We start from the raw sequence: 27,808 nt of genomic DNA on the forward strand, positions 1-27,808 counted from the left end.
TTACAAGGAAGTATGAATTTTAATATAATCACATTGTAATATATTAGTTTTCTACATACAAGAAGGAATTGTCCCTTCTACAAATGCAGTACTTTTCATCATCTATTTCTTGAGAAAACAGAAACAACACTTAGCTTCTTCTACAAGAAGAGGAAAACAGGTTATCAGCAAGTATTTAAGGCTAATTTGTTCCATCCAGTCAACCTAGAAAGCCTATTTCTAGGTTTTACTATTAGAAAGAATCAAATTTATTGAGTAAAGTAGTGGTCTGCAGCTACCATGACTAAAAATGGAGCAATTTGATCATGAAGTGAACAACGTTGCACAGATCTTTGATTCTTATTAAAGTTAGGAAATTATTGGGAAGCATGGCTAATTAAATCAATTTGCTTTAAAGAACAAGCAAACAAATTGTACTGGGTAAGTTTATCTTTTTAAAAAAAATCCCCAGTGATATACAAAAATAATTGCATAGTAACATTTCAAGCACTAAGTCACCATAGATCATTACAAAGGCCTTTAAATGTGCTAAAGCGTGCTGCTATTAAAGACAGCCATCTGGATATGTTAATGTAAACTGGAGGGCAAGCGATCAGGGTCCTTGCTTAAAAAGAGTAACAAGGTTAAGAATAGCTATTTGTTCTAAAATATGTTTGTGCAGCAGGTGTAACAGTCAAAGTATTCAAAAAATGCCCAAGTTCCTCATATTACAGTAGAGAAATTTTGTTCAACATATCAAATGAGGCACACATTTTAGAAACTGTTCACCATCAAAACATTTCAGTCCATCTTAAAATGACTTGTGATGTATTTGTTATTTCCAGAAATCTTATTGAAATAAGTCTTCAGGAGGTGGTGCATAAGAAAATCCAATGAATGCATCATCAGCTTCCAACACGCTGGCATTTACAATATTATAATCAGAAGAAATGCAAACTGAATAGGGTACCATCTCGTCTGTAAATGTTGTGTCAAAGTTCCTGATGTCATCTGGGCCAGACTAGGAAATAAAGAGAAATTGTCTATATTTCTAATTTGGTTATGCACACTTCAATTCATATAAGGAAGTTCTATTCATTTTCCCACAAAACAATTTAGCTATATAACCATTATATGACTACTTTACATCAAGAGTCATATGAGTATTTTACAAGAGTCAAAAGACTATTTTTCCAGTCCTTTTTAGATAGTTTCCTCCTAGAAGTTATTTGGTCTCATGGTAGATTTTTTTTCCACAGCCTTTTTAGAAAACTAACATTGAATTTTAGTACAGTTATTCTTACTGTTTTTTCAGGTGTTACAACTTTGTGGCTCAAGCTCCTATAAGATACTATAAACTATTTTACCTACCACATTAGGATTAAATGGCGGTGGGATCTTTTTTTGTAGGAGATCAGTCCAGTTGATAGATTCAAAAAAAGGATGTCTTTGAATTTCAGCCTGAAGCAGAAGATACACAGGTGTTATTTCAAACATGCTACATAACTGATAAATATCAGAAAGTTCCCCTTCAGTGAGCACAACTTTTTGTAACATGCTAGAGCAGTACACCTGAGTTATGTTCAGAAGGCCAAAGTTCTAGAGGAGACTGTCTAGGAAAGAGAAACAAAACATAGTAGGAAGAAAATCAATGACCTAGGGCTTCTGAAGTAATTAATTACCTAAAGTAGATAGGATATTTAAGTTTTTTTTTTTTAACGGAACCTGATGAGTTTGTAGCTTAAACAGTTACATAAAAGGCAATAGACTAAAAAACTCCAAAATATTAAAATCAAATGATGCAACTGCTATTTGAGTAACATAGTATAGTTAAATTAAAACTGCAGCTAAAACTTTTCAGGGAATCAACAGTGTTTTTGGCTAGGAATATTGGCTGAGCTGTGAATAGGAATATCTCTAGTTACTCTAGTTATTATAATATCTCTAGATATTTATAGAATATCTCTATAAATTTCAAATATAACATGAACTCATAGATAGCCTCAAGCAAGTGAATATCTGCTTCAGCTCACCATATACAATATGGTGACACTATTCATCTGCCCTATATATTTATAAGGACACTTAAGTATGTGAATTTCTTTGAACACCACAAAGGTTCTATATAAATGCAATTATATACTGTATGAACTAAATTGCCTTTTGTAACTATCTGCTGCTATATTCTACAATCTAACTTAGCTATGTTCAGGTATCACAGAAATTAATGGGATTTTGGATAAGTCATGATAAATTCCTTTCCTGGTTATTTCAGTGGGATTTAAGACAAAGAACTTTTCCTGGATTTGAGCTTCCATTGGTCTATTTTGATTTTTCCACTTCATGGAAAAATGATTTTCTAAATGGAAAAATGATTTTCTAAATGGGTAGAACTACAGCAGCCAGATTCAACTGATTAATATCCATACTCAGGAAATACCTTTAATAGATCAGCTACTGGTTTGTCCCTCAGAATACCTGCAATGTCTTACCAATGACTTATTAATTCAGCCTAACCGTCTTCATTTTGAATGTAGGTCTAAATCTGCAAATCTCATTGCCATAGCATTTGGCCAAATGTTTGGACTACAATATGTCTTCTCCATTCTCTGCTTTTTAATACTGTCTAGTTCTGGAAAACTTGAAAGCATTGCCTTTACTAAAGGTATATCCCAACTATGGATTCAGGGGTTTTCAAATTATTAAATGTTTGTTTATTTACTGCTTGGTTACACTTCTGAGACATTACGTACAAAGTCTTCTTTAGCTCCGAGTCTGTTTTGCCTCTCTTTTTCCAAAAGGTCTTCCAAAATAGACCAAGCTGTAAGACTGATGCCTGGCCTTAAATGAAGGGGTTTGTGAAGAATGTTTTCATACATCTCAGCAACATCACGGCAGTAAAAAGGAGGCTGGAGAAAAGGGAGAAGACACACAATTAGAAAGCTAATCTAAGAAGACTTTTTAAAGAAATATAGATAAAGGTAAATTTTTGAATGATCGGTCATATCTAATTAGAGTTCACCTCAAAGATTATAAGAGAGGAGAACAGTGCAGCAAGTTCCTGTTGTCAAAGCAGCACAATAAGCCTTTTTCTTTTAAATGGCTAGACTACCACTTTAGTGTTCTTATCTCTTGGATACTTACTGAAGTCATATCAGGCTTTCTTCATGGCTGGGATTAAGTAAATACAGCTGATATACATAAGAGATTTTTAAATGATTTTCAATGGATTACATTTTCAACTTTTCCAAATACACTGTTAACCCTAAGCCCTAGAGAGACTATTTTAGTAATTTAACAAAATTAAAAATGAGTTTTTGAGGGATATTTGCTATATCATAGAATCATTATGGACCCACAGCATAAAATTTACCTCCAAAATACATTTTGTGACAAATTTTTGTCAGGATCAGAACCTGAGTGACCCTGCAAGTAAGTTCCTGCAGAACCAGGAGTATGTGTGCAGGTGCTTGTACGGAACAGCTGCAGAACAATTATGCATTGCAGCTGGAGGCCCTGGAAAACAGCATGCAAGGCCTTCCTGCACTGCAGCTTTTTGCTATAACTTCCTAGTGCTCTGGTTTTCTGCATTGTCTCATCTGAATCCTGGTACCTGCCTGTTTCCTACCCAGCTCCAGCTGTTCCTACTTCCATCCATCTTCCCTGACCTCACCTTGCTCTAGAATGTAACTTTCTTTTTGGAACTTAACTTTTGGAGTGTGCTCTTAGATTATGTAACCTTAGACTCCTCTGCTTGAATCTGCTATTTCACTGGCTTTTGACTTTCAATTGTTAAACAAATGTGCCTCTTGCCTTCTGAAACCACTACAGGACTCCACCTTGTACCTATGTCCTGGTCCTGGCATTCTGACCATAGCTGCCAGCTGCCCATACCCCAGACTTTACAATTTTGGTTTTTGAAAGAGAGAGAGCACCAGTGTAATGTAGTAGGCAGAGTGCTGGAATGCTCCGATGGAGCTTTGCTACAACAGAGCAAAGCTCAGGGAACCAAGGTTTAGATGCCAGGAAGCACTTCCTGACAGTTAGGACCCCGAGGGTGAGGAATGGGCTTCCACGAGAGGTCACTGAGGCCCCATCAGTGAGGGTGTTCAAGGATAGGTTGGACATGCACATGGTGGGCATGTCGTGGGAGGCCTGGGAGGTCCCTTCTGACTCGCTCTGTTCCTATGTTTCTAGAATCTTGAGTGGTTTTATTCCCTACTTGGTCACAGAGCTCACTGGTAACTCCATCTTAGCCTAACCTAGGGTTCCTGTGAGGATAAGATTGAGAAGAGGAAGATTATATAAGCTGCCTTGAGTTCCTTGAAAGAAAAAGATGGGATATAAATATAATAAATGTCAAATGTAATTTTCTGAAATGCAAAACAATCAGTTGTTCCAACTGTCATGATCACAGGAGAACAGCTTTCTTCCATTTGACAATATTTGCTTTTTATATACAACTTCTCAGGGACATTCTCACATCAGCTCTTACTGCATCTCAGTCAACATGTTCCCTCATTGTCCAACAACTAAACACAAAAACTGCTTGTGGCATGATTAAGGAATCTTTTACTCAATGCCACTATGTGTCCTTTTTGTGGTAAGGAAAGCATCTTCTAAATGAGAACCAAGAACCAAGGGGGGAGGAGCATTTTCCAAATGCCAAAAAACATAATTTCAGCATTTGTATAGACTAATTTTTTACTCTTGTAAAAAGGAAAAATACAGAGGCAAGTAAGAACATGTTGTCATTGTCCTGGACAATGGTACTGTCTACCTTTATAGATGATTCCATTCTATTTAGCAATGAATAGCATCATTGCAATTTCAGCTATCGGTTCCATTAGTGCTGGGTAACATAATCTGTTTCCATTAGATAGCAAGCATATTAAAAATACACCAGAAGCAACACAAAGCAAAAACATGAGATGAATAGAAAATGAAGTAAGCTATTCACAAATACAATTCCTGAAGTTAAGAGGTATGTTCTTAAAATTGTGAATAAAAACAACCAAGGGTCCCTCTAGTCCAGGATTCTGTCTTCAGCTGTGGTAGCCCACAAAGGGCATGCATGCTGCAGCTTTTCTTTGCTTTTTGCATCCTAGCAATCAGAACACAGAGGTACCTCTTTAAGTATGAAGTGTTAAAAACATTTAGTACCTACCAGACCATACAACATTTCATACAAAACAGCGCCAAGGCACCACCAGTCTACTGTGTTATCATAAGGTTGCTTTCTGATCACTTCTGGAGCCAGGTACTGCAAAAAGAAAAATGTCTGAGATAGCGGATTGCTCAGAGATTCATTTGACTCTTCTTACCAAATATTGAATGGAAGGCAGATTGTTTATATAAATAAAAACTGCAACATCAAAATACATGGGGAATGATCTTGTAATACTGGAAAATATTATGCATCCATTGGCTTAGCTTCGTTTTTCTTTTTCTTTTTCTTTTCTAATTCTAAGGAAAAGATTCCACAGCCTCTCTAGGTAGCTTAGTCCATTGTTAACCCACTCTTATCAAGATTTTCCTGATGCATCTGATTTCTTTCAGTGTATTACTTTCAATTGTATTCATGATGACCATTACATGCAGCAGCATCACCACCTGCATCCAAAGCTTTCTGAATGCAAGGAAATATTCTTAAAACGGTATTGACCCAATGCTAAAGCATCACATTCTGTTCCTGATGGCAGCCTAAAGTCTGTTTTTTCATAAAAAGATTGTCCATGGATAGTAACATGTAGATTGGCTTTTGCAGTGGTACAGTTCTACTTTAATATTCGCCCATAACTCCAGCACTGTGAGCATAGTAAAATTTCTGCAAAATAGAAGAAAACCTTCAATTAGTTACTATTATAACTTACCTCTGGTGTCCCACAAAATGTTGCTGTGGTGTCTGACATAGCAATTCCTTCTTTACAAAGCCCAAAATCTGTTAAGACAACATGTCCCTGTATTGAAAATAGACATTCTACTGTAAAGCAATGTACAGTGTTGGTGATCATGTTACTTGAAAGAATTCTGGGGCAACAGAAAAAGATTTAATGCCTACCAGTGAATCTAGAAGAATGTTTTCTGGTTTCAAATCTCTGGACACAAAAAAGAAAGAAGTAGTTCAGAGCACTAGTACAAAATACGTGCATTCAATTTTATGGCCCTTTATTTTCACCTTTAACAAATACAAGCAGTTAAAATTATTACCTGTACACAATATTTATGGAGTGTAGATAGCCCAATGCACTGGCTATTTCAGCAGCATAAAATCTGGCTCTGTATTCAGGAAAAGAGCGTTCTTTTTGCAAATGAAAGAACAGCTGTAAATATGAAGAGTACATGTTTAAAATGCTGCATTTAAGAAAATAATGGTGCCATTCTTAGTGATATTAACTCATTCTACAACTTCCCTATGAACAACTATCAAAACAATGAAAATATATTCTTTCTGTGCCTAAATATTCACATCCTTCCTTTAACCATTTCCTTATTTTGTCACATTCATTACCTCCAACTGTGCTGTGCCTGGGCTACAGCTGATAAATGAATTAAATCTATGTGTTGGGCCAATATAAAGTCATACTGTTTAGGCTAATATGAAGTCCTGTTGTGCGGGCTTTAGCCAGTTTCCATGTTCTGACAATCTATTTTAATCTCTTATCCTTTAGTGAGGAAGACTGACAAAATGCCAGCTGCAGAGAGGCAAATGAATCTAGATGTGCTGGAAGATGTTTGCTTCACATTAAATTGCCATGATTAGTTATTGCATCTTCTTTCTCAAGTTGACTAAAATTACCAGTTCTGTTGATTTCAACAGAATCTGCCACAGAACAAAGACCCCTAAATGTGCTTACCTCTCCTCCATTAACAAAATCCAGAACAAAGTAAAGCTTCTCTGTTGTTTGGAATGAATAATGCAATCCAACTAAAAATGGATGTTTCACATTTTTCAAGAGCACATTCCGTTCGGCCATAATATGTTTTTGCTGAAAGAAAGTGAAAGGTCAATAAGTAAATAGGAACAATTTTGTAATTGAATGGCAAAATAAAATATATGTTTCCTTTCACCTCTTTCCTGTTGAGAACTATTTTTTTCTGTAGCACTTTAACAGCATAGACCTTCCCATCAAGTTTTCGTTTTGCAAGAAGAACCTGAAAGAAAATTTGCATATAGAGTGAAAGACTGTTCTCATACTAAACTAGACAAATATTATATTTTACCATTACATTTTGACCCCCTAAAGTTTTCATAACCACATAGAATGCATCATAGATTAACTGGGTCAGACTAACTGCTTATCTATATGAATATTATCTCCTTTTACTAGTAATGGCTATCCAGGGTCTCAGGCTGAGGACTTTTGTAACACTTCATATGCAATTCCATTTTTAACTGGAAATGCCAAGGACTGAGGCTGGGACTTCACCAAGATCTTGGGAAAGGCACTCTTACTGGTCTTACATGACTTGGAAAGCCTTTGGAAACCACCAGATGTAGGGTCTCCAGCATGTCTGCTCACATCCTATGGAATGCCCTTTCCTCTGGTCAGGCATACATGACTTTGTTTTCTGCTTCTGCTAAATACTTTTGTATTTTAGGAAGCATTTCCTGACTAATCCTTATTTAACTACTATTTGTATTGATGTATTTGTTTTACTGTAATCCTTTGTATTTGATGTTTTAATTTTTACACTGCTCTTGTTGATCTGGAACAGTTTTTAATTACTGATAACAGATAATGAACGGAATTCAAGATTTGTACTCCCTCCTCAGATCATCAAGAGGCATGTTCCAAACTATGGAATCAAAAGAAGTTAAATATAATAGCATTTCAGAAAGAATATATAAACAATAAAAATTATACCTACCTTGCCAAAGCTGCCCTTCCCAATAACTTTCAGGAAGTCAAAGTCTGTTGGTTTAGCACTAGAAGGGATTCAGGATAGAAGGAGGTCATTTACAGTCAAAATAATAGGAGACAATGACCTGATTTTCAAGACAGGGCAATCCAACATGGGCAGCTAGCACATCTAATGTGGGGAGGCTTAATTTTCCACAAACAGCCCGCACTGACAACTTTAGGGATTGTGATACACATGATGGGTTATCATGTAATTTGAACTCAGGAGATCAATTATGCCATGGCTTGTTGAAAAGTGCCAGAGGTTCCTCTGCAGGATCCCCTGTGGGGTTTGGTGAAAAGTGCACTATAACAGGCAAATGTAGTCCAACAATGTCTGTTATAGTACCTGGATAAAATGCTACCGTATTTCTGAGTTTATATGTTCTCAGCCTGGGAGACAAATGACAGACCGTGGGTTCCAACACAGAGAAAAGGCTGTTAGGCAGTGAACAGATTTTGGTTCTATTTACCAGAAGGAACAGACAAAGCAATAGTGGGAAGATTTCATAAGAGGGTGTTAATCTCAGCTTCTTCGAGATTCAAGAATCCTTGAAGTAGGTGTGTGGAGTAACACTGCAACAAAGTCAGCACTACAGGCTTCTTCACTGTCATGGTGCACAGTTTTAGCTGTTCTTGCCAAGTGATTTATTAGCACTTCTCAACAAACTGAAGTAAAATCGCCCTGCTGGGTTTGGATAACACAATAAGCCACTGAGGAGTTATGATGTACCCTAAAACAGTGGCTTTCAACCTTTCAGTCTAGCTGGAGACTGATGAAAAAGAAAAATACATTAGGGACCACTGAAGCAGGAAAAAAAGCCATCAATCAACAGACTCAAGATAGGTTGTTTGAGAAGAATAAGCCAAGAAACTCTGTTGGGTTTGGACAATATAATCCACAATGGCTTATTGTCCATGAGAGGTTATCATGTCATCCAAATCTGGTCTGCCATCCTCTTTATGCTAGACTGTGCTAAGAGAAGAGAAATGATCTTCTCTGCCCTTTTCTTTCTACTGCAGTCCTCTGAAAATGCTTCATGGTAAGGGGACCTTGCTGAATGGAATGAACTGTGGTGCACAGGGAGGGAAAATCCCCAAGAATCAGGTGGTGGGTCCTTGCAAGTACCTGTTTTGGAAGGCAGATCCTGGATCTATCACCACATTTCCAGTTTTATGCTTATGCTTCTTTACTGTCTTATATAGCTGTTTTGCCTGTGATTTATTTCATTAACAAAAGATGTTCATCTTTTGTCATCTTTCGTCTTACAGTTTTCATCCAAATACATTGGAAAACACTTGGTATTCAATTACAAACAGCTCCTCCTCCTCCTCAAAACTGCTCAAAATGGCAAATATATGCTTGGTGCAATCCAATTTTTTCCTGGTTAACATCAATGGAAAGCTTGGTTCATATTTAACTAAAACCTACTGAGGATTTCCAGATGGTCCCAGGTTTATATTCTGTGAGGTAGAGTTTAACTGTTGAAAGCAAAAGGAAGACAGAAACAAAAATTAGACTGCATTAGAAAAAAATGCATGCCTAACATTTTAGATAACTTGCCCCTATCTAGACTAAGAATTAAAAAAGAAAAAAAAAGTCCTTTTGTAACCTGGTATTTGAAAGGTGCAAAGGTTAATTAGTTTAATTCCAGTGTGTTCCTGACATTGGTGAACATTTAAAAGTGTAAATTGCTCTTTTTTCAGCTTTGTTTCTCAAGCAGTTCTTTATTTTGGGAGCAAAGTCTAATGTCCTCCACATTCCTTAATATGCTGACAAGAGAAAAAATCAGCTTGTTTGACAAGAAGCTATGGGACTGACAAAGGAAATGCAGTGATAAAAAGCAAACATTGATAAGAATTCTGGAAGTCACTACACCAAATACTACCTATATTTTAAAGTATGTTTTGTATAACTATACCCTCAGCTACCTCAGTACAGATCACATATATATTGAATTTTTTTTTTCCTGTTAGGTTTTATTTGCACCCCTGATATAGTTTTACACTGTTGGAATAGGTCCATTTAGGGTTATACAGTTTTACACAAAGCTGAATGAATTTATGTATTTTATATTACTGACATTATGACCCTGTTTGCACATAATTGTGGCAAAGTGTGGGTTAATTAACAATTCGAAATGATGCATGCCCAGTGTGTGCTGACATTATTTTAAATATGCAGTGTCCCAAAAATAATCTAACCCCAAAATAATTTAACATTTGTATTATCCAGGTTCACAGACTGCATATTTGAAGAGACAAGCATACACACAACCTGACAAACTGTGGGTTAATTAACCTATGATTTGCCATCTGTGAATCAGAACTACAATAATTAACAATTGTTCTTATTATGGCTTGGTTTGTTTTTGAACTGCTATATTTATTGCTATTAGTTTGATATGTTGTGAGCAGCCCTGGTCACACTTATGAAAAAACAGCATGCTAGTAAATGAGTGTTGATGATGACCATAACAAGCAAGCTGTCTACATTTAGAAAAAACACTGCTCATGCAATCGATGTACTCATATAGCAGCATAATGTCACAGCAACTAACACAAAAGCAAAATTAAAAAACTAAAGTTTCTAGAGTAGCTAGTAAACAATTTTAGTATATGTTGTGACCCCAGCAGGGCAAACCACTGGTGCCTGTCTTAGTTTTCTTTTTCTGAATTTCTATAAGTAATGTACTAGCATGAGACAGCAATTACATTTTACATAATGAAACAAAGTAACACTGTGGTGTTCTGTTGCATTATTGGAAGTTTCAATGGTGGCTTCAAGTTCTGCCTATGCTCACTGATCAGCACCCAATATACGTTAAGCTTTGCCAGGGTTCAAGGAGCCCCCATTAACACAGGAAGGAGCCTAGAAGACACTATTGCCAAGGGCCCCCTGAGAGTTGGGACTGGGCTTTTTGCAATTTGTAATTTTCCAGTTTCTTGAAGAAGAGGCAGAAACACAGAGAGACTGGTTGTTCTGATGTCATGCTGCTCATGCAAACAGATGGCATATGTCAGCAGAATGTTATATTGTGGAGATGGCTTAAAACTCTAGGTGATTACAACTGAGGATGTTAAATGAAGGAATTCTTTACACTGTATTGTAGTGAAAAATGGGCACTCAGCAAAGGTGGAGGAGGGTGCAGGAAGAATCTTTCTGGTAGAAACCTAGTAGAGAATGCTGCTGTTTTTACCTTTTGATTGTTCCTTTCATCCTCATCCTCAGATGGATCATATTGGTGCTTTGGATTATCCATCTGAAGAAACGATCTCACATCTGGGCTAAGGAAGATAGTTAAATGCATCCATTATAAATAATGGATCCTTATTTATGTTCAGTATAATTACTTTCAGACACAAACATTTCCATAACTTGTTGTAAACCGTCCTGAGATGCCAGTAGATGGACAGTCTAGAAAAACCTTAAATAAATAAATAAATTTGTAGATGTAAGCACTCAGGATAGCACTCATATGCATACAGAAGGGAAATCAATTATAAGAATAAGACAGAAACAGAATAAACAGGGAGTTATTCAGTGTGTCTGTTTCAGAATAGGTTAATTAGAACCAGGTTTCTGTTTCCACCTCTATAGTGAATACTAACTGGATAACTTGTGAACAGCACCAGTAGGAAGCTATTTACTTTCTAACATGTTTAGTATTACTATCATTTTTACTTTTTAATAAGATTCCCTCCCTCCCTCTTATACATGGACAGAATTGCTCAGGTTTACATGAAAGCAAAAAACACAGCAGTAAAATACAAATCTAGTGCCATTAACAAGTATCAAAAGTCTTTCAAAAAACTGTATATTAAGAAGCAGGAAGAAAGCCAGCAGTGAAGGTGCTATTGGCTGGGCATTCCTCAGAGTAAGTACCAATGTGGAATAGTTACTGTCCAGAGCCTGTACAATTCTGTCTTTTGTGGATGGGACACGAAATAATGCCTTAGCCATCAGGCTTAGGGCATAGGATGATACATATGGGAAGAGGCACTCTCTCAGAAATGGTGGCCCTGATACTGCAGAGCTTTAAAGGCTGGAGCCCTCACTTTAAACTTGGCCTGAAAACTGAAAGGTAGGCCACAGAGTTGTCCCAGCATTAGAACAACTTGTTCCTGTAACCCATATTTGTCAAGGGAGTCCAGCATTTTGCCCTAGCAGAAGTTTCTAAATGGTCTTGAAAATTAAATATAACTTGAATAAATGAATAAAATTTCTTTTTAATATGGCGTATTTCATATTTCATTTAAAATAAATGTAGTTCCACATTGCAACAGTCAGTTTGAGAGGATATCAAAATACTGAGGACCTAGGACAGATCCCTTGGCTGAAAAAGTTTTTACAGCAGACTTACTATCTTATAGAGGAGGTAATGAGGAGGAGGAGAACTGACACTAAGCAGTGCCTCTGATTCCAGTCCTCAAGCTGTCGAGAAGGATTTGGTTGTATCAAATGTAAATAATCAAGGACTAGAAAAATTAGCCAAGTCACACTCTCTCGTGTCCATTTCTAGAGATAAGCAACCATAAGATGCTTGTATCAAATTCTGAGCTGAATTTGGGCTGGAATTCTTGGAGTGGATCATTCTACATCCTCACCTACTCAAAAAAGGCAGATGGGAAATTCTCCTGTCATCCAGGTCAGCCAGGTTCACTGAAGATTTCTGTCCCCCTCAAAAGAGAATGAACCTCGCTTTCCTTTAAAGATATAAAGAAATGTTCCCTCTTCCAACTACTTGTTTAACATGGCTGTTAAGAAGTTAAGAAGAAACAAATGAGTGGGTTTAAAACACATGAGTGGGACTTGTTAGAAAATATTGCAGTGTCTAGCCACGTCAATACATTTCTTGTCCTCTGATATTCTATTCTCTTAGGTTGGATCACTTAGAAGCAGTTTGTGGATTATGACTTCTATCCTGCAACTTATCACATAGTCATATTTAAATATCCACTGGGAAAAAATAGATTCACTTACTGATTACACAGTTCTGGCTGCCGTACTAAATTCTGAATGAATTCATTCAGTCCTGTTCTTCTCTGTTTAATGAAGTCTGTTTGAAAGAAAAATGAGGAAGGGCCAGAAATTGGAATTTGTCTCTAATAATGTGTTTATACATTTTTTGAGATAACATCAGTGTGCCTCAATGAAATAAAAGCAATTTCCTTGGAACCTATAAAGAACAATGAGATGGTAAAATGGACCAGATCTCAAGCAGCTTCTGATCTTATGAGTAAAAGCAAAGGAAAGCCCTCCTTTCTTTCTTAAAAAAAGATACCCAGTAAAATGTGAAAACATGCCTATCCTTTCTAAAAATGCTTCAGGCATTCAAACAGGGAGAGGGTTGAAATGTCCAATAAACTCTTGCAACAGTTATCAAAATTTAATCAAAATGTATTTATTGCAGGAGGGCTGTTTGTACCAGGATGGCAACTTGAGGTTCTCCAGATTTTTGGCCTACAACTCCCCTTATACCTCAGCACTGAATATTCTGGCTAGACTTGATGCTAAGTCAAAACATCTGGAGGGCCATATGTTGCTCACTCCTGGCTTATACTTTTGAGGGCAGGGACTTTAGAGGATAGAACTTAAAGTCTTATGAAAGCCAAATCCCTTGAATCTTAAAAAATTGTCTACACAAAAACCTTTCTCATCAAAGTCTACATATCATACAACAGAAAACAAAATTTTATTGTGGTATATCCAACCTGCATTAATTTATTATCCTGTAAAAAGGGAATTGAGGTAAACCATTTTGGGGTAAGTGTGTATACTGAGAAAGTGAGAGGATAGGGCAATTTTCTTTCAGTTGAACCTCAAGTAAAAAATTGGTAGGTGACTTTTTAAACATAGTAGTGAATCGGACGCAGGATGGAGAAAGATAAAAGAAATGATCGCTAAATTGAAGGTGTTCCAAGGTTTAGATAGTGTGAGGAAAGGACTGCCCAATACATTATTCAATGTAACCACTGAAGAACCTGAAGAGTGATGGGCTAGATTGCGATCTCCATTTGATGGTAGTAATACTAGGTGTGGCTACTCAAGCTGTCTGAAGCCTGAGTAAAGATAAATGGGAAATGGAATATTTTCATGTTTGTGATATCTTAATATGAATACCACCTTTTTTCCCATTTTGCTAAAATAAAGGTTTTTTACAGCTATGATCAGTAAAAAGGATGATGGAACCATTCAGAATTAACTCTTATCTCTTCTTTCTAAACCTGCATGTACTATTTAAAGTACTAGTGAGGAAAAATATTCCAAAATTAGCCTGAGGATTATGCTAAATACTATCCAGCAAAATTTAAGAGACACTTTGTATAAGTGCTAAAGTGGTTCATCTTTGGTTTATAGTCCAGTTAATAGTTCAATACATAACAGAATCTACCAAGATGGGAAATCTGATGTATGTGGATACAGTATAAGTGAGAGATGGGACATGCCTAAAAATATGAAAACATCAGTTTGAGAAAACAACAAAAACTTACACGTGCAACTGTTCTGGCTGTTGACAGAATTGCAAGGACAGAACATTTGTATCTCTTATATTTATCAGCGTTATACCGATTACAATGTACCCTACATTATAATGAATGATACTGATGTGCACAGACAAATCATACTGCACCAGGCATTTTTAAAGAAGAATTCTGATCCTCAATGCACTTCCACTCAATGCCTTGATTTCAACCTGTTTTTAACATCTTATGCTATAAAATACAAGGAATTTAATGAAGTCAACATGAAGACTTTCAAAGGATCTAATCAAAAATGTGTGCAATTGGAAGAGAAGATGAAAGCAAATCTCTCTTCTATTATGGATTGTACTACATGACAGCCTCTCACAGATGAATCAATGTATTGTGTGCCACAAGGGAGGTCATGAATAAGAGGGTAGGGAAACTTTCTTTAGTTGCAACTCAAGCCAAAAATTGGTATGTGGCTTTTTAAACATAGTGAATCAGACTCAGAATGGAGAAAGATAAAGAAGAAATGACTGCTAGACTGAAGGTGTTCCAAGGTTTAAATAGTGTGAGAGGGACTGCCCAATACATTATTAAATGTAACCACTAAACCAGAAGCTTGCATGAGACGGAGCTAAGAACTTTAGATCTACTGTTTATTACTGGCAAAGTGAGCTTAAACAGAAGATGTGCTCACGCCTGCTTGGGTTACAGATGAATGTAGTACTTATTTCGTTCAAGGCCCTATTTGCAACCTAACTCACCTCCCAGCCTCGAGGTGTTCCATTATTTAGCCATCTCTTTTCTTACCTGTGTATATTATTATGTCTATTAATCAATACCTGATCTAAACTGGAACTTAAACGATTGCCTAAAAAAAAAAGTTAAATGAAGTTTCAGCTGCTGCACTGACAGTTTGCTGTCCTGAATCACTACTAGAATATACTTTCCCTGATGATGTACCTCAGCTACACTTTGCGGATATTATTAGCATGTTGTCAATATTAGGCAACAGTCCAAAACAGAAAAAAGCAGCCCAGAAGTGCATTGTACACTGGGTAGATAATGATAAATCAAAAATTAAATAAACAAAAACAAAAAACCCTTGTCACTTACCAGGATCAAAATTATCCCCAAATATTCTTTTAGCAGGAATCCTCAAATTCATATTGGGAAACTGTTTTCTTAGCTAAAGGACACAAAGCACACAGATATATTATTAGCCTTGGAGTATAGCTAAATTCCTGCTCATAATGTATCACCAATACAACTATTTGGTAGACGTAAGTAAAGTTTATTTGTAGGCAAACCCATTGCCAAACAACAACAACTAACATATATTCAACAAATAAAGAAAAGATTAGAGCAACATTCCAGGAAGTAGAATTATTTATCTAAAACACTCAGTTTATCATCACTACCAATTTTCTTCCTTAAAATTGACATTCTAAAAACAAACTAGGTAACCTTTTCTGAAATCTGAGGGGAAGCATCCCCTAGTAAAAAGTTAATCAAATACTCAACAAGTCTATTGCATGAAAGACCTAGATCTGCAGAGAAGGTGGCTCTTAAGACCTCATAAATTTCACAAGTAAATGGAGTTCTTCAAGCACATTCTACTCACATGGACACATCCCTTTCTTCAGAAGGGATCTGACAACAATGTAATTCAACTATGGTGGAATTCACTGATTTACATCACAAGGCTGTAAAGACTTTCCATCATTTGGTTTGTAATATGATTATATACTATGGGAGATAAGACTGAAGAGGCAGTTTTACATACCAAAGGGTACATTTTGACAGACAGAAGTATGTTCTAGAAGTATACTAGAAACCATGTTTTAAAATGTGAGATTTCAGATAGCACACTGCCATCACAAAGCTTATGGTATTCAAGAGATACTGAGAAAATCCATACATATCAATCATTGTAGAATTTCTTGATTCCAAAATGGAGCCACTGTGTTATGATGGTTTAACATTTCTCTGATGGCAGGTAGCCCTAAGAAATATTGTATACTCTTTTACAATTTCAGAGAATATCTGAGGACAAAAATGTGTATTCTGCTCTTTACTACGCAAAATATGGTGCCTAACTGAAGAATAAAGCTCCCAGTTGAGCGAGGGAGCTTTTGAATAGCTAACAAAATTATTCTGGAGTACTTCAATATTCCTTTTCTGAACAGACCCCCATATTTGAGGACCATAGCAATCTGTGCAATAACTTTGGCCTCACAGATTTTCATAGTTGGAAGAACATGCCTCCTTTGGCCTAGTAGCACCTTAATAAGGAATTCACAGCATCACTGGCTATTTACAACAACAACATCCAGATGGCTGCTCTGACTTCCAGTTGAGGAAAAACTTAAACCTAAATAGTTAAATGTTCTATAGGGGGTCCTTCAAATATGCCATCTGTATTTTTTTAATCTGTTAGCAAAAACCAATACTTTTGTCTTTTCATAGTTTTCAGTTTTCTTGCACTGCTAATTGGTGAAAGGTTTTCAAGAAACTTCTCAACCCTTGTTGTATTTGGGACAGGAGAACATATTATCAGTCTATATCAGGGGTCTCAAACTCGCGGCCCGCGGGCCAATTGCTGGGATGGGCGGGCATGGGGGAGGGGTCCTGCGGCCTTCAAAGCGCCGGCGGTGCCCGGGCCAGCCTCCGGGAGCGACATGGGATGAGCAGCCCACCACCACCGCTTGATGCGGCCCAGCCTCACCCAGACTCTACTTCCAGCGGCCCCCAGGTAAGTTGAGTTTGAGACCCCTGGTCTATATAAGGAACAATGTTCCATTTCCCAATTTAAGTAATACATAATTGCCATGGTTACTTAGATCAGTTTTTAAAGAAATCAGATAAATATTAATCAGTGATGGAGTTAAAAAAACATCCTTGGCAGGTACCTCACAAGTCCATCCTAACTTGGATTTTAGTGTCAAAATGAAACCATTGTGATAGAGGTAGATTTTATCATGACTGCATTTACTTACTGTATTATGCAGTTTATCAAATTCAGCATATCGCCTTAGGACGAACCATTCATTAGTGCCAACTGAGACCAAAACTTTGTAAACCTGCAGTAATACAAAAGCAAAATTGGGATACAATCCAGTGGCATTTACATTCTACTGATGAAAAAGCTAATTGAAAGAGTAGAAAAAGCAGTGTGTTGGTCATCATAATTCAGACTTAGAATCTAGCATACATATGCACTGTTCATGTGTATATTTATCTGTCCCTGTGTTGTTTGTCATTCTGTACTAATATATCTTATTCCTTTAAATATTTGTATTAGATTTTATTTGCTTAACTATTTGTACACCCAGAGATTAGATAAATCCACCCAAACAGCACTCGCTATTGGGCAGATTAAAAACAGAATGAATGAACAGAAACTATACCAAGAAAATCTAGGAAAATGTGTTGAAAAAAACATTTGAAAAAACACTGGAGATTCTCTGAAATCTAAATTATACACACAATAAAATACAAATTATCTCCAGAGAAGCTGTCAGGATGAGGTGGGGATTATAAACAGGAACTCTGATTAAGTTAAACTATGATTTCTTGAAACAGGGCACGATAATGAACTATAGTTTTATCTTGGCTTGTTTCAATAAATGATAGTGTGAATTAATTACAGTTTATCCTTTTCAACTATGGTCAGTTTAAAAAGTTTAAAGATTAGATGTTTCTAACCTCTCACTCATAGTAACCAGTGGAGAAGAGGGGAACAGTTTAGTATTATGTCAAAATTAGACCCAAGTGTGGAATTAACACAACATTAAACAAATAAAGTCTGATTACATACTTACAGTAAATCTTTTTTTCTTCACCCTCTGTTCATCAGAGCTGGGGATGCTAACACTTGGGCAGCTTTCCTTGAAATCCATGTTACGTTGTCTTTAGGCAGAAAAAATCCAGCACAACAGTGTATAGCAAGAAGTAGAAAATGTCAGCAGTATTGTTTCAAAATATGTGGCCTCTTTCTTGTGAATTTAAATTCCATCATGTAAACCTTAAATAAAATGAAACAAAAATATCAGTGGACAACTACTTTGTTTCAGGACTAAGAACTAAATATTAATTTTCCTAAGTAAAGCTTATTCTTCTGTGTTTGTGTAGAGTGAATAAGGAACAAGGGGGATGCACTGACAACTGAACTATGGTCAACCACAAAGTAAAAATAATATCAGTAAGGTTAAGTGATACAGATGTGAACATGCAAAAACTTTTTACTATTCACATGTATTCTATATACAAGATGTGTCAGGTACCTGTAAGATCAAAACACCCCTATCACCAAGACATAGTTGGAAACTAAAATACAGAAAAACAACAGTACCGATATTTAGCATTAGTGCATTTGATGTGCACAGATGGGTAGAGAGAGTGTAATTCATATATTCTCAGTAATCACGACAAGAAGTGTATAGTATAAACTTATGGACAGTATTATTATCCCCTACATTAAAGGAAAGGGAAAGGGGAATAAAGGTTCATCTAAGGCTACTTAGTGAACATGCTGCTGAGCTGAAATCTAATACAGACACCTGGTTAACAATTTGCACTAGTGTTTATGCCAAGCCCATGCCTCTTTGCTCTAACCCAAGGCAAACGCATTTCTCTAAGCTTTACTGTCTACTATGTGTTCATAGGAGTTCCACCATGTACACTGTGATGAAAGCATCCTCCCAGTAGACATCTGTACATGTGAGAAGCAGAGAGAGATGTCTTTCCCATTTGGCTACCCTGTAGGCCCTTTTCCGGGTGGCTGAGGTACAAAATACTGAATGTGTGTAAGGGGAGCACAGCCATAGCTGACATCCCTGTCTCTGATCTCCATTGTTAATGGTTTATTTGTGAACATAGTCTATATATGTACCAAAGAAACAGTTGGCACATGGTGTCAGTATTAAGGACAACCTTTTGCCTATATGTTCAGTATTTCTGTATGTCTACAGTGTGAACATGACTCATGTCTTCAAAAGGTAGCAATCATTCTAGAACAGGAGTGCAGAACCTCTTGCAGCCCAAGGATCAAATTCCATTTCAGATAAGTTCTGGGAGGAAGTGCATTCCACAGGTAAGCATGATCAATGGCAAAATGGGCAGGGCCAAAACCCCCATTTTACAAACTTTACATAGTTTAGTGAAAACTCTTACTGCCAGTAACTAGACCTCAGAAGAGGCATTTTAACTATTTGGGGAAGGGATTCTGCAGAAAAGCTGAAAAAAGTCCCACTGAAACAGTGGTTGGGGGGAAAGGGTACATGGTCATTTAGGAAAACCAGCAGGTGAAACTGGAATTTCAGGATAGCTGCAGCTGACCCTTGGGTGTGACGTTCTACACATCTGCTCCAGAGGAAGTATGCTTAAAGAGTGCAGCCTTTGTTTTTCCACCATTCTGTTTAATGGATTCCTAATGCCTCTTTCCCCCACTTTTTAAAAACTGGACTGAAACATTTACAGCGGAAAGGTAATTTTAAAGAAGCAAAATATTATCAATATCTAGAAGTAGTGGTTCAGCCCCTAAAAAGCATGTTTTTTATTAATCTAAGTTTAAGGCAGGTAAGTTGTCAGTTTGACCTAGGGTTAAAGGGAATGTTTAATTATTCACTGTTGACATGAAGCTCATTTAAACCAATTACACTAAGACATTCCATATATATGACCAAGATGATTATCAGAATACCTTATGAGTACTAATTTAACAAATTATGTGCAGACATTTAGAAATGTAAGCTCTAGAGCAACAATACTAACACAAAATGTTCAGGTGACTAAATTGATCAGTTAGGAAAAACAGGGACATAATACTTTTATGCAGTCCAACTTTTTAAAAAAATCAAGTTTAACAAAAAACAAAACAAAAACCCACCACCAACTAGGGAGAGCAAGATACAAATTCAACATGTCCTTTGCAATATATTATCATTTTACGATAGTGAGTACTTTAAGGTAACATGCTCCCAGTGCTAGCAAACAGAAGGGATTTGTAGCAACTCTTGTTTTTTTCTATGGTAAGAAAAAAGATCAAAAGTGGTAGGAAAATTTGGGAGGGTTATGGGTAGGACATGATGTTTGAACTTCAACTTTTGTGAATGAAGCAAGGCAAAACCACTCAGTGATTCAAGAAATTATTTGCAGAATATTTAAGTTAAACTATGCACTGAATCTGCTTAGGATAAAACAGTCTCGGCCACTCTTAAAAAAATCTAGCAGATCTTTGAATCTGCTTCTAGCACAAAACCAAAACTCATGAGGCACTTTGTAAGGTAGAGAACAGGAGGCTGTAGAAGCTGTTATATTAACAAATCTGCTACAGTTTCAAGTTGTTATATTAAAATATTTAATTTTATACTGGTATACTAACAATTGTTAAATTTAAAGAAAACACACCTAAACATTTCCCAACTTACAATTCAGACACAGGCTTCTATTTTATGTGCTCCCTAGTGTTTTCAAAAAGCGAATATGATATAATTCTCCTATAAAGGAAACACCCATGTTTGTCCTGGCAAGGCTCTTCATAATTCAGCTAAGATATCTGTTCTAAACATTTAGCTAATAAATCTTACATTATGGTGGCTCAATTTTGTTTTATATGTTCATTTTTTAATTTCAACTCTTTTCTGAGCATTTAAACATTATAAAACAGGACTATTTTGACTGATCAGAAAAAATAACAAAGCAATATATCATTATGAAGGGCAATAGAAAAACATTTTAAAGTGCCCTACTTTACTTAACATGGAGCACATGATCACATCAAATGTAAATATTTTGAAAATGTTTAGGAATAATTACAACAAAAGACTAAATTTCTTCCACCCAATGAATGAAAATGAGCTTAATACTGGCCAGACTGTGCCCTATCTGTGTGTCAGTATTACAATAAACAATAAAATAAATGTTTGCTCCAGTTCTTGTGAACTGCCTTTTTTGTGTTTATAATACGCATAGTTTTAAAAGCTTGTCTCAATTTATGCCATTTATTTGACAAGTAATATTCTTTTATTTAATAAAAGCGAACTAAAATCTTACATATAAATACAACATACTCCTTTCCATTTTAATTATTTTAAAGGGCATTTCAAAATCAAATAGGTCTCTGAATTAATATGTGGCCACCTGCATGTCTTCTTCAGCAAATATGAAATAATTACAAGAACCAGAATGCTATGCTGGATACAATGTTGGATTTAGGAGATGTGGTGTGAATGGCAGGAAGCAGCTTGCATCACCAGTTGGCAGCCTCAGTTTCCAATCTATAAAGTGGAAATGGTGACTTACATCCAGATTGGTTGTTAGCACAAAGCCTAATAAAAGGTCCTATTTGGAAATACATATAAATCAAGGGTGAGCAACACAGAGATTGTATTAAAAATAAAAATGTAAGGGGAAGGCAGCTCACAGTGGTTAGGAGGATGGGTGGGGGCAAAATGTCCACCCCAGTACTTCCACAGATACCTACCCCAAAATAAATTATCAGCAAAAAGCATTTCATTTTTTCTTTGTAAAGTGTTCAGGACAAAGGTTACTGCTCAGAGAATAGCTCCTTGGGATAGTAAGATTGTTCTAAAGATTATTTTAATGGAATACAGAGAACAATTAACAATTTTATCTAATATAGAGAGCAATTACATACTAATTAAGCCTAGGAAAGATTAAGAAATCTTTCCTATTAACCCTGGGAAAGATAGAAATTCATGAATAGCTCTGAAAATGCATAAGAACAGATGCATTTTGTAACTGGTATCAGCACTGTCTAGAGTCTAGACTGTATCATTTCTGATTAAGAACATCTTTCTGCCAGAAGTCAGATAGTATAAATTCAGTCAAGGTGTAACAAGGGCAAATAAGCCACTGTTTTTTAATGTGAAGATGGTTAGCATATTAAGGTATTCATCAAGATAAGAAGGGTTTATATCTCCCAGAGTAGGTTACTGAATTACCAGAAAAAATGCCAAGAATTTTTCCCTAAAAGTGGCTTTCTGTCAACATATGGTTAATAAAGTCCCTTCCACTCCTTGCAGCCAAGTTTATCGGAGGCAGGAAGACTGTGGTAGCTGAAGGAGACAGCACTGTCTGCCTACTGAGCTTAGAGCTGGGTGCCTCACACTAGTGTCAGGTCAAGTCTTGAAGGAAGACAGACAGACAGACAGATCTGGGGTGCTCCCAGACAGAGGGCTCCTAGCACTATCATCAGTGGGGACTGTGCAGCTGTCCTGCTTTTTCCTCCACAACAGATTTTCTACATCAGGAAAGAAAGATACAAGAAGCAGTGAGAAAATGCAGAAGAGGCATGAGTAAAAGATGATGTCAGCTGGATCCTCTGTACAATTCTGGGAATGACACAGAGCTAGAGTGCCAGGAAAGCCTCATCTGGAAGTTCCCCAGCCATTGATAAACTCAGCTGCAAAGCATTTTAGCCATTTGGATTGTCTTGATATTTTATATTTTTATTTGTTATTTAAATGTATTCTGTTAATGCATGCTATGATTATATGGCCATTTGGGGGCCTTATTGTGTATACCATCCTGTAACCCACACAAGAACTGACAGGGCTTTCCTCTCCAAGCAGGTACCATTTTGGCTGGACATCCTTCTCAATAATAAACCAGATCAGGAGAATTACCTGCCTGAAGTCCTTCGCAGAACAGGGTGACTTGAGCTTAAACAGTTTGTTGCTGTTGTAGGTTTTCCTTACCTGTTGCTATGGGAACAATTTGGATTTGACAACATTGTATTCAAATGTCACTGTAAGCTGCTCTGGCAATAAGATATGCTGTAGGGGTTGTTTATCTGGTCATCCCCTCCCTCCTCTGATCACTACTCATATTCAATCCCCCACCACTTTTCCGTTTTTCCAAATTTTCAAAAAAGTTCAGTAGTAGCTGTTGTTTTGGCTCAGAAAACTGCATTGTTGTGTTTGCAATTTTTATTTACCTGTTGGCTTTCACAAGTGTGCTGCCACAGCTATCTGATATTGTATGCTGCCTTGCCTGGTCAAACTCCTTGTCTGATAGAGCTGTCAAAGGAAAATGACCAGGTGAAGTAGGTAAAACTGACAAGATTGCATCTAACTTACACACAGTATCAGTTGAAAGGCACAGGTTAAGCGGAAAAAAGCAGGAAAAGAAGATGTAACACAAGTAGGGAGTGGGGGGCATTATCTCCCACTTGTCAATATGAACCTCTAGATTTTAAATGTTGAACTGCCAGTTCTCAGTGTCCTCTAACTTTTTGACACTTCCCTGATTCTCCAGCTGCTCCTGAAAGGGAGAACTAATTCTTACCCATTTTTGGAGCACTTATTTCTATGATTACTATGGTTCACTGACAGTTCTAAACAAACCAATAAACTATACGGAAACTAAATTAGCTGAGAGGTAAATGGGAAGAGAAGGAAAGTGTGCACACCGAAAGTAAAGCAGCATTTAATGTTAGATGCACAAATGTCTTATCCCTTTACTCCCCAGATGTTATATTAATGCAGCACTTTTCAGCCATTACATTTGTCCATGCACACATGCATTAGAACTATCAGTGAACCACAATAACTACAGAAGTAGGTGGACTAAACAGAAGACACAAAACGTGCAGGGGAGTTCACATGTCATATTTCTAGAGTATCTGGATATTCAGTAAATTGTTGAAAAGGTGCAGGGCACTGAGAACTGATAGTTCAATATTTAAAAGCCAGTGGATTACAGTGCTAAGTGGGAAATATTTTCCCACCTCTTTTTGGTACCCTTACTTTTGTCACTTTTCCCTGTTACCAGTACTTTTCCACTGACAGCTGGGCAAGTGGTCGTGGTGACTGTGCACCAAATTGCCTAGATGCCAATTCATATTGTCAGTTTCCATGTAATTTATCTACCCCATTTCACCATTCCTTTCAACAGCTAAAACACATGAGGACATCGACCAGGCGAGACTACAGCTGTAACAGCACACTTGTGGAACCCCAATATCCACGATATTATGAACACAGTGACATAGTGCACTGAGAAAATAATTTCAAATGGTGGCCAACCAGTGGCTCTTGCTCCAAAGTGCTGCTTGGGCACTGGTGGAGAGCACAGGCAAGGTCAAGAGCGGTAAGGACTTTTGCCAAGTGATTTACTAGCCAATGCCTGCAACTCATAATGAAGTTGCGCTTTGTTTGAATGGCACAACAACCCATCATGGATCAAGCAACCCCTAGAATTACCTATGGCTTGTCAAGGTGGCTTGATGCTGAAAAATAAGTCATACTGTGGGAAGCTGTCTGGATTGGGACGACATGACAACCCACTGTGGCTGAATACTGAAAATGCGTAGTCATTTTGTGTGAACCAGGTCAGTTGGAATAAAGTAACTAAATGGCAACTCCACATGCCCAATGCTATGGTGGTCAAGAGTTTCAAATTCACAAAAGGTAACAAAGGAGCAAGTGCATGTTGAAACTGAACAGGAATCAAGTAACAGTTTCTTCCTATCCTGGAAATGTAATAAAATTCAAAGCTGATGAAATAGGGGTGCTTTTGTTTTGTTTTTTTGCAGTAAGCACTTGCTGATACAGATGGAAACTTCCTTACAACAGAGTGGTCTCCATGGGCTAGTGTTGCTCCCACAGGTTCTGATTTATATTTTACCAGTTTTTGCATGAACAATGCTCATAACATGGAAGTTGGGACAGTTCAGAAAGTGTCAAAGCATTACAATTATTGATTGGATTCATCCCATGACAACCATCAGCAGCTTATTAAGATTTTTCATTATCTATAACCATTTCAACTGACACTGGAAGCGAATGATAATATAGTAGATTTGAATAGTGCATATAAAAGAAGGCGGGGAAGGATTTGAGAAATTTACTTACCTTTCAGTCTCTTAAGTGTGAGTTGCAAATCCAGGAACAGAATTTGAACAGTGTTTCCTCACTCTAGTTGAGACGGATTCTGAAAGTAGGCCAGACCTATATGAATCAAAAGGACTGTGTTAAATGAGGCAAACCAAAATTACTTGCTTACTGCCCATGCCTCTTTAATCAAAAGAAGCAGGGCCAAAAATAGTGTCATATTGCAGCTTAAAGCTCTTATCAGCAGTAACTGACTCTTAGAGACACATCTACCTTTTATAAAGGGGAAAACCTGCACATGCTAGGAAATAATAAAATCATTGGTGGTAGGAAAAAAGGGATTAGGGCCTGAGGAAGGTGACATGGTCTTCTGGGCACCCCAGAGGGCTGGCTTTGGACCTCAAGAAGGTCAGGTTTGGCCCCTGGACCTGGGGTTTCCACCCATGGCTTTGCACTTGAGGGCATTTATGCCCCATCTATAGAAGGGGAGGAAGGGGAGGGAATTGCCAAGCACTTTCTCAATTTCATTTAAATTTTATATTCTGAAATTGTACAGGTGTTTTGGAAAGATGAAGGTAAAATTCTTCCATTTCATTTTTATTCTCCCTGCTCCTTCAAACACACAGATGCACACTGCCAAAACAACTTTTGCACGCATCTGGCATAACACTGCACAAAACATATTTTAAGTTTCAATTGAAGTGTCAAGGTTCATTTTTCTTCTTGCTACCTACACCAGACAAAAAATGAGGTGATATTGTCAAACACTACTTTTCATATTGAAACTGTACTGGAGCTGTGCAGCAATTCTCATTAATTGAGGCAGCACACAGAGCAGAGGTGAGCTTATGGGACAGAAACTCTGAAACTCTTATAACCATAGTAATATTGTTTACCATTTTAAAACAAATAAAAGAAATTGGTAAGCACAGCAACCCCTCAAAACTAGTTTGGATGACATAATAATCCACCACCCAACACTGCAGTGCATGCGGTCCATCATTATGAACGTGCGAGCACAAGGGGGTTACTGTGACTTGTCATATCATCTGAATCCAGGGAACAGAAGTTATTTGAAGTTATTTGAAGGCTAAATAACCCTTGCATAACTCATGGTCTGTTTTAGGGTTATGCCAGACCAACTGTCAAATAACCCTTTGTGGCTTTTCATAAAGGTGACTTAACACACTACAGTTCGTCATGAATGAATTAACCCAAAAAAGTGAGGATAAATTTTAAAAGATGGTATAGATCACAAAAGATAGGGAGATTGAGTATCCCTGATGTAAAGTTATACTATAGTGTAAATCAAGTGAGGTGCATACCGGATATTATATTACAACCTGACAAGGTAATATGATTAAGATTGGAGGTTTTTTCAACTACAAGGATCTTTGACTTTTAAAAACATTTAAAAAGGTAGAATATCCTTTCCTTAAAAATATACTACAAATTTGGAATAAGTCTAAGAAAAAGTTTATGCCATCAATCTCACCATTATGTCCAATTACTGAATTAGAAGGGTTTCCATTAAATCTGAGAGAGCCTTTAGGGAAAATATTAAATAATGAACAAATAATTAGATTAAAAGATTGGCTAGAGAAAATGAATAAAAATAGGGAAATAAAAGCAATACAAGGAAAGGAAAAAATAAAGTGGTACAAGGTGATCCAATTAGAATCTTGAACTAGAGAATGAATAAAGAAGAAAGGTAGATGCAGAGATTACACTAAATTTGAAGACATGATAGAAAACAATATGATACAATAGAAAACGAAACACAAGACAATATGTGGATGAAAAACAATACAATATGCAGATGAAATGGATAGTAAGTAAAACTTATAAGATACTGTTAGAAGAACAGAACCCTAACCCTAACTCTAACCATAAAACAACAGTGGAAACAGATCTGAGGTAGAACATTAGCAATCAAGACTGGGAAAATATTTGGGCAAAGAAGATATTAAAATGTATGTCAGTAAGAATAAAGGAAAACTTTTATAAAATTATCCAGAAGTGGTATCTAACCCCAGTGAAGTTGAACTGTATAGATAGTAAATATTCCAATTCATGTTGGAGATATAGCTGTCAAGTGGGTACATATTTAAATATGTGGTGGAAATGTGAATATATAATGAAGCTTAGGAAAGAGGTTTTTAGAGTACTAAACTATTAAGTTTAAATATTGAAATAATATTACTTCCAGAAATCACATTACTTTCAATATTTGATAAGAAACAATGGTATTGGAATAATAAAAAATAACAAATGTAATAACCGCCGCAAGATTAATCATACCTAAGAATTGGAAAGTAAAATATGATTATCAATTGTGTGATTGGAACAGAGAAGATTGGAACACAGCCATTAATGAAAAAGTAACTTACGATATTAGAGAAAAGGACATATAAAGAAACAAAGTTTAATGATCTTAGGGATGGATTTATTAAATATGTGTTTTGGAAAGGATTTGACCATCAAAAATGCAATTTTGGAAGGGGGAAATGTTCTGAAAGAATTTTTGAATGAGTTTTTTTCCCAGTAACATGTATCCTGTTGTTCCGATGATGCACAATAAAGTTTTAAATTGTA

At 36.7% G+C, this 27,808-nt stretch overlaps 1 protein-coding gene and 1 long non-coding RNA gene across 11 annotated transcripts in view; one reads left to right on the forward strand and one right to left on the reverse strand.

The window, feature by feature from the left end:
• On the reverse strand, positions 1–25,330 carry LOC123020364 (serine/threonine-protein kinase Sgk3). 4 transcript variants are annotated; one of them, XM_044423988.1, is made up of 18 exons: positions 25,235–25,326; positions 23,317–23,398; positions 18,179–18,381; positions 17,354–17,437; positions 15,471–15,543; positions 12,868–12,943; positions 11,084–11,171; positions 9,316–9,365; positions 7,852–7,909; positions 7,051–7,134; positions 6,837–6,968; positions 6,190–6,302; positions 6,041–6,077; positions 5,853–5,939; positions 5,147–5,242; positions 2,733–2,888; positions 1,351–1,440; positions 1–1,000 (listed from the first exon to the last, which is right to left on the reverse strand). In XM_044423988.1, exons 3-18 carry the CDS (start codon positions 18,254–18,256, stop codon positions 830–832), a joined length of 1,473 nt encoding a protein of 490 aa, XP_044279923.1. In that variant the 5' UTR covers positions 18,257–18,381; positions 23,317–23,398; positions 25,235–25,326; the 3' UTR covers positions 1–829. The 4 variants fall into 4 exon arrangements, with proteins under 4 accessions (XP_044279923.1, XP_044279922.1, XP_044279924.1 ...); XM_044423987.1 differs by lacking the exon at positions 23,317–23,398 and having other exon boundaries at positions 25,235–25,330; XM_044423989.1 differs by lacking the exons at positions 23,317–23,398; positions 25,235–25,326 and having other exon boundaries at positions 18,175–18,281.
• The window catches only part of LOC123020366, a 59,072-nt gene extending 31,264 nt beyond the window's left edge, over positions 1–27,808 (forward strand). For 4 of the 7 annotated variants that reach the window (XR_006414075.1, XR_006414068.1, XR_006414074.1 and 1 more), the window contains 2 exons: positions 2,781–2,960; positions 22,616–27,808. This is a non-coding gene — a long non-coding RNA (uncharacterized LOC123020366). Of the gene's footprint in view, positions 1–2,780; positions 2,961–6,650; positions 6,789–10,119; positions 15,443–22,615 lie in introns of those variants that run through there. The other 3 variants (XR_006414073.1, XR_006414072.1, XR_006414070.1) reach the window with 3 other exon arrangements.

Source organism: Varanus komodoensis, unplaced genomic scaffold, assembly GCF_004798865.1.
Source record: "Varanus komodoensis strain SLA01 unplaced genomic scaffold, ASM479886v1 scaffold14_1, whole genome shotgun sequence".
NCBI classification, from domain to species: Eukaryota; Metazoa; Chordata; class Lepidosauria; order Squamata; family Varanidae; genus Varanus; species Varanus komodoensis.

What these genes read in the sequence shown, in the direction of transcription:
- LOC123020364 (XM_044423987.1), bottom strand. Translation starts at nt 18,256, where the DNA reads ATGGATTTCAAGGAAAGCTGCCCAAGTGTTAGCATCCCCAGCTCTGAT. An exon ending in TGAAGAAAAAAAGATTTACT is followed by an intron (nt 17,438 to 18,178) that starts GTAAGTATGTAA and finishes GTATTACTGCAG; the next exon opens with GTTTACAAAGTTTTGGTCTC. An exon ending in TGGGGATAATTTTGATCCTG is followed by an intron (nt 12,944 to 15,470) that starts GTAAGTGACAAG and finishes TCTTTCAAACAG; the next exon opens with ACTTCATTAAACAGAGAAGA.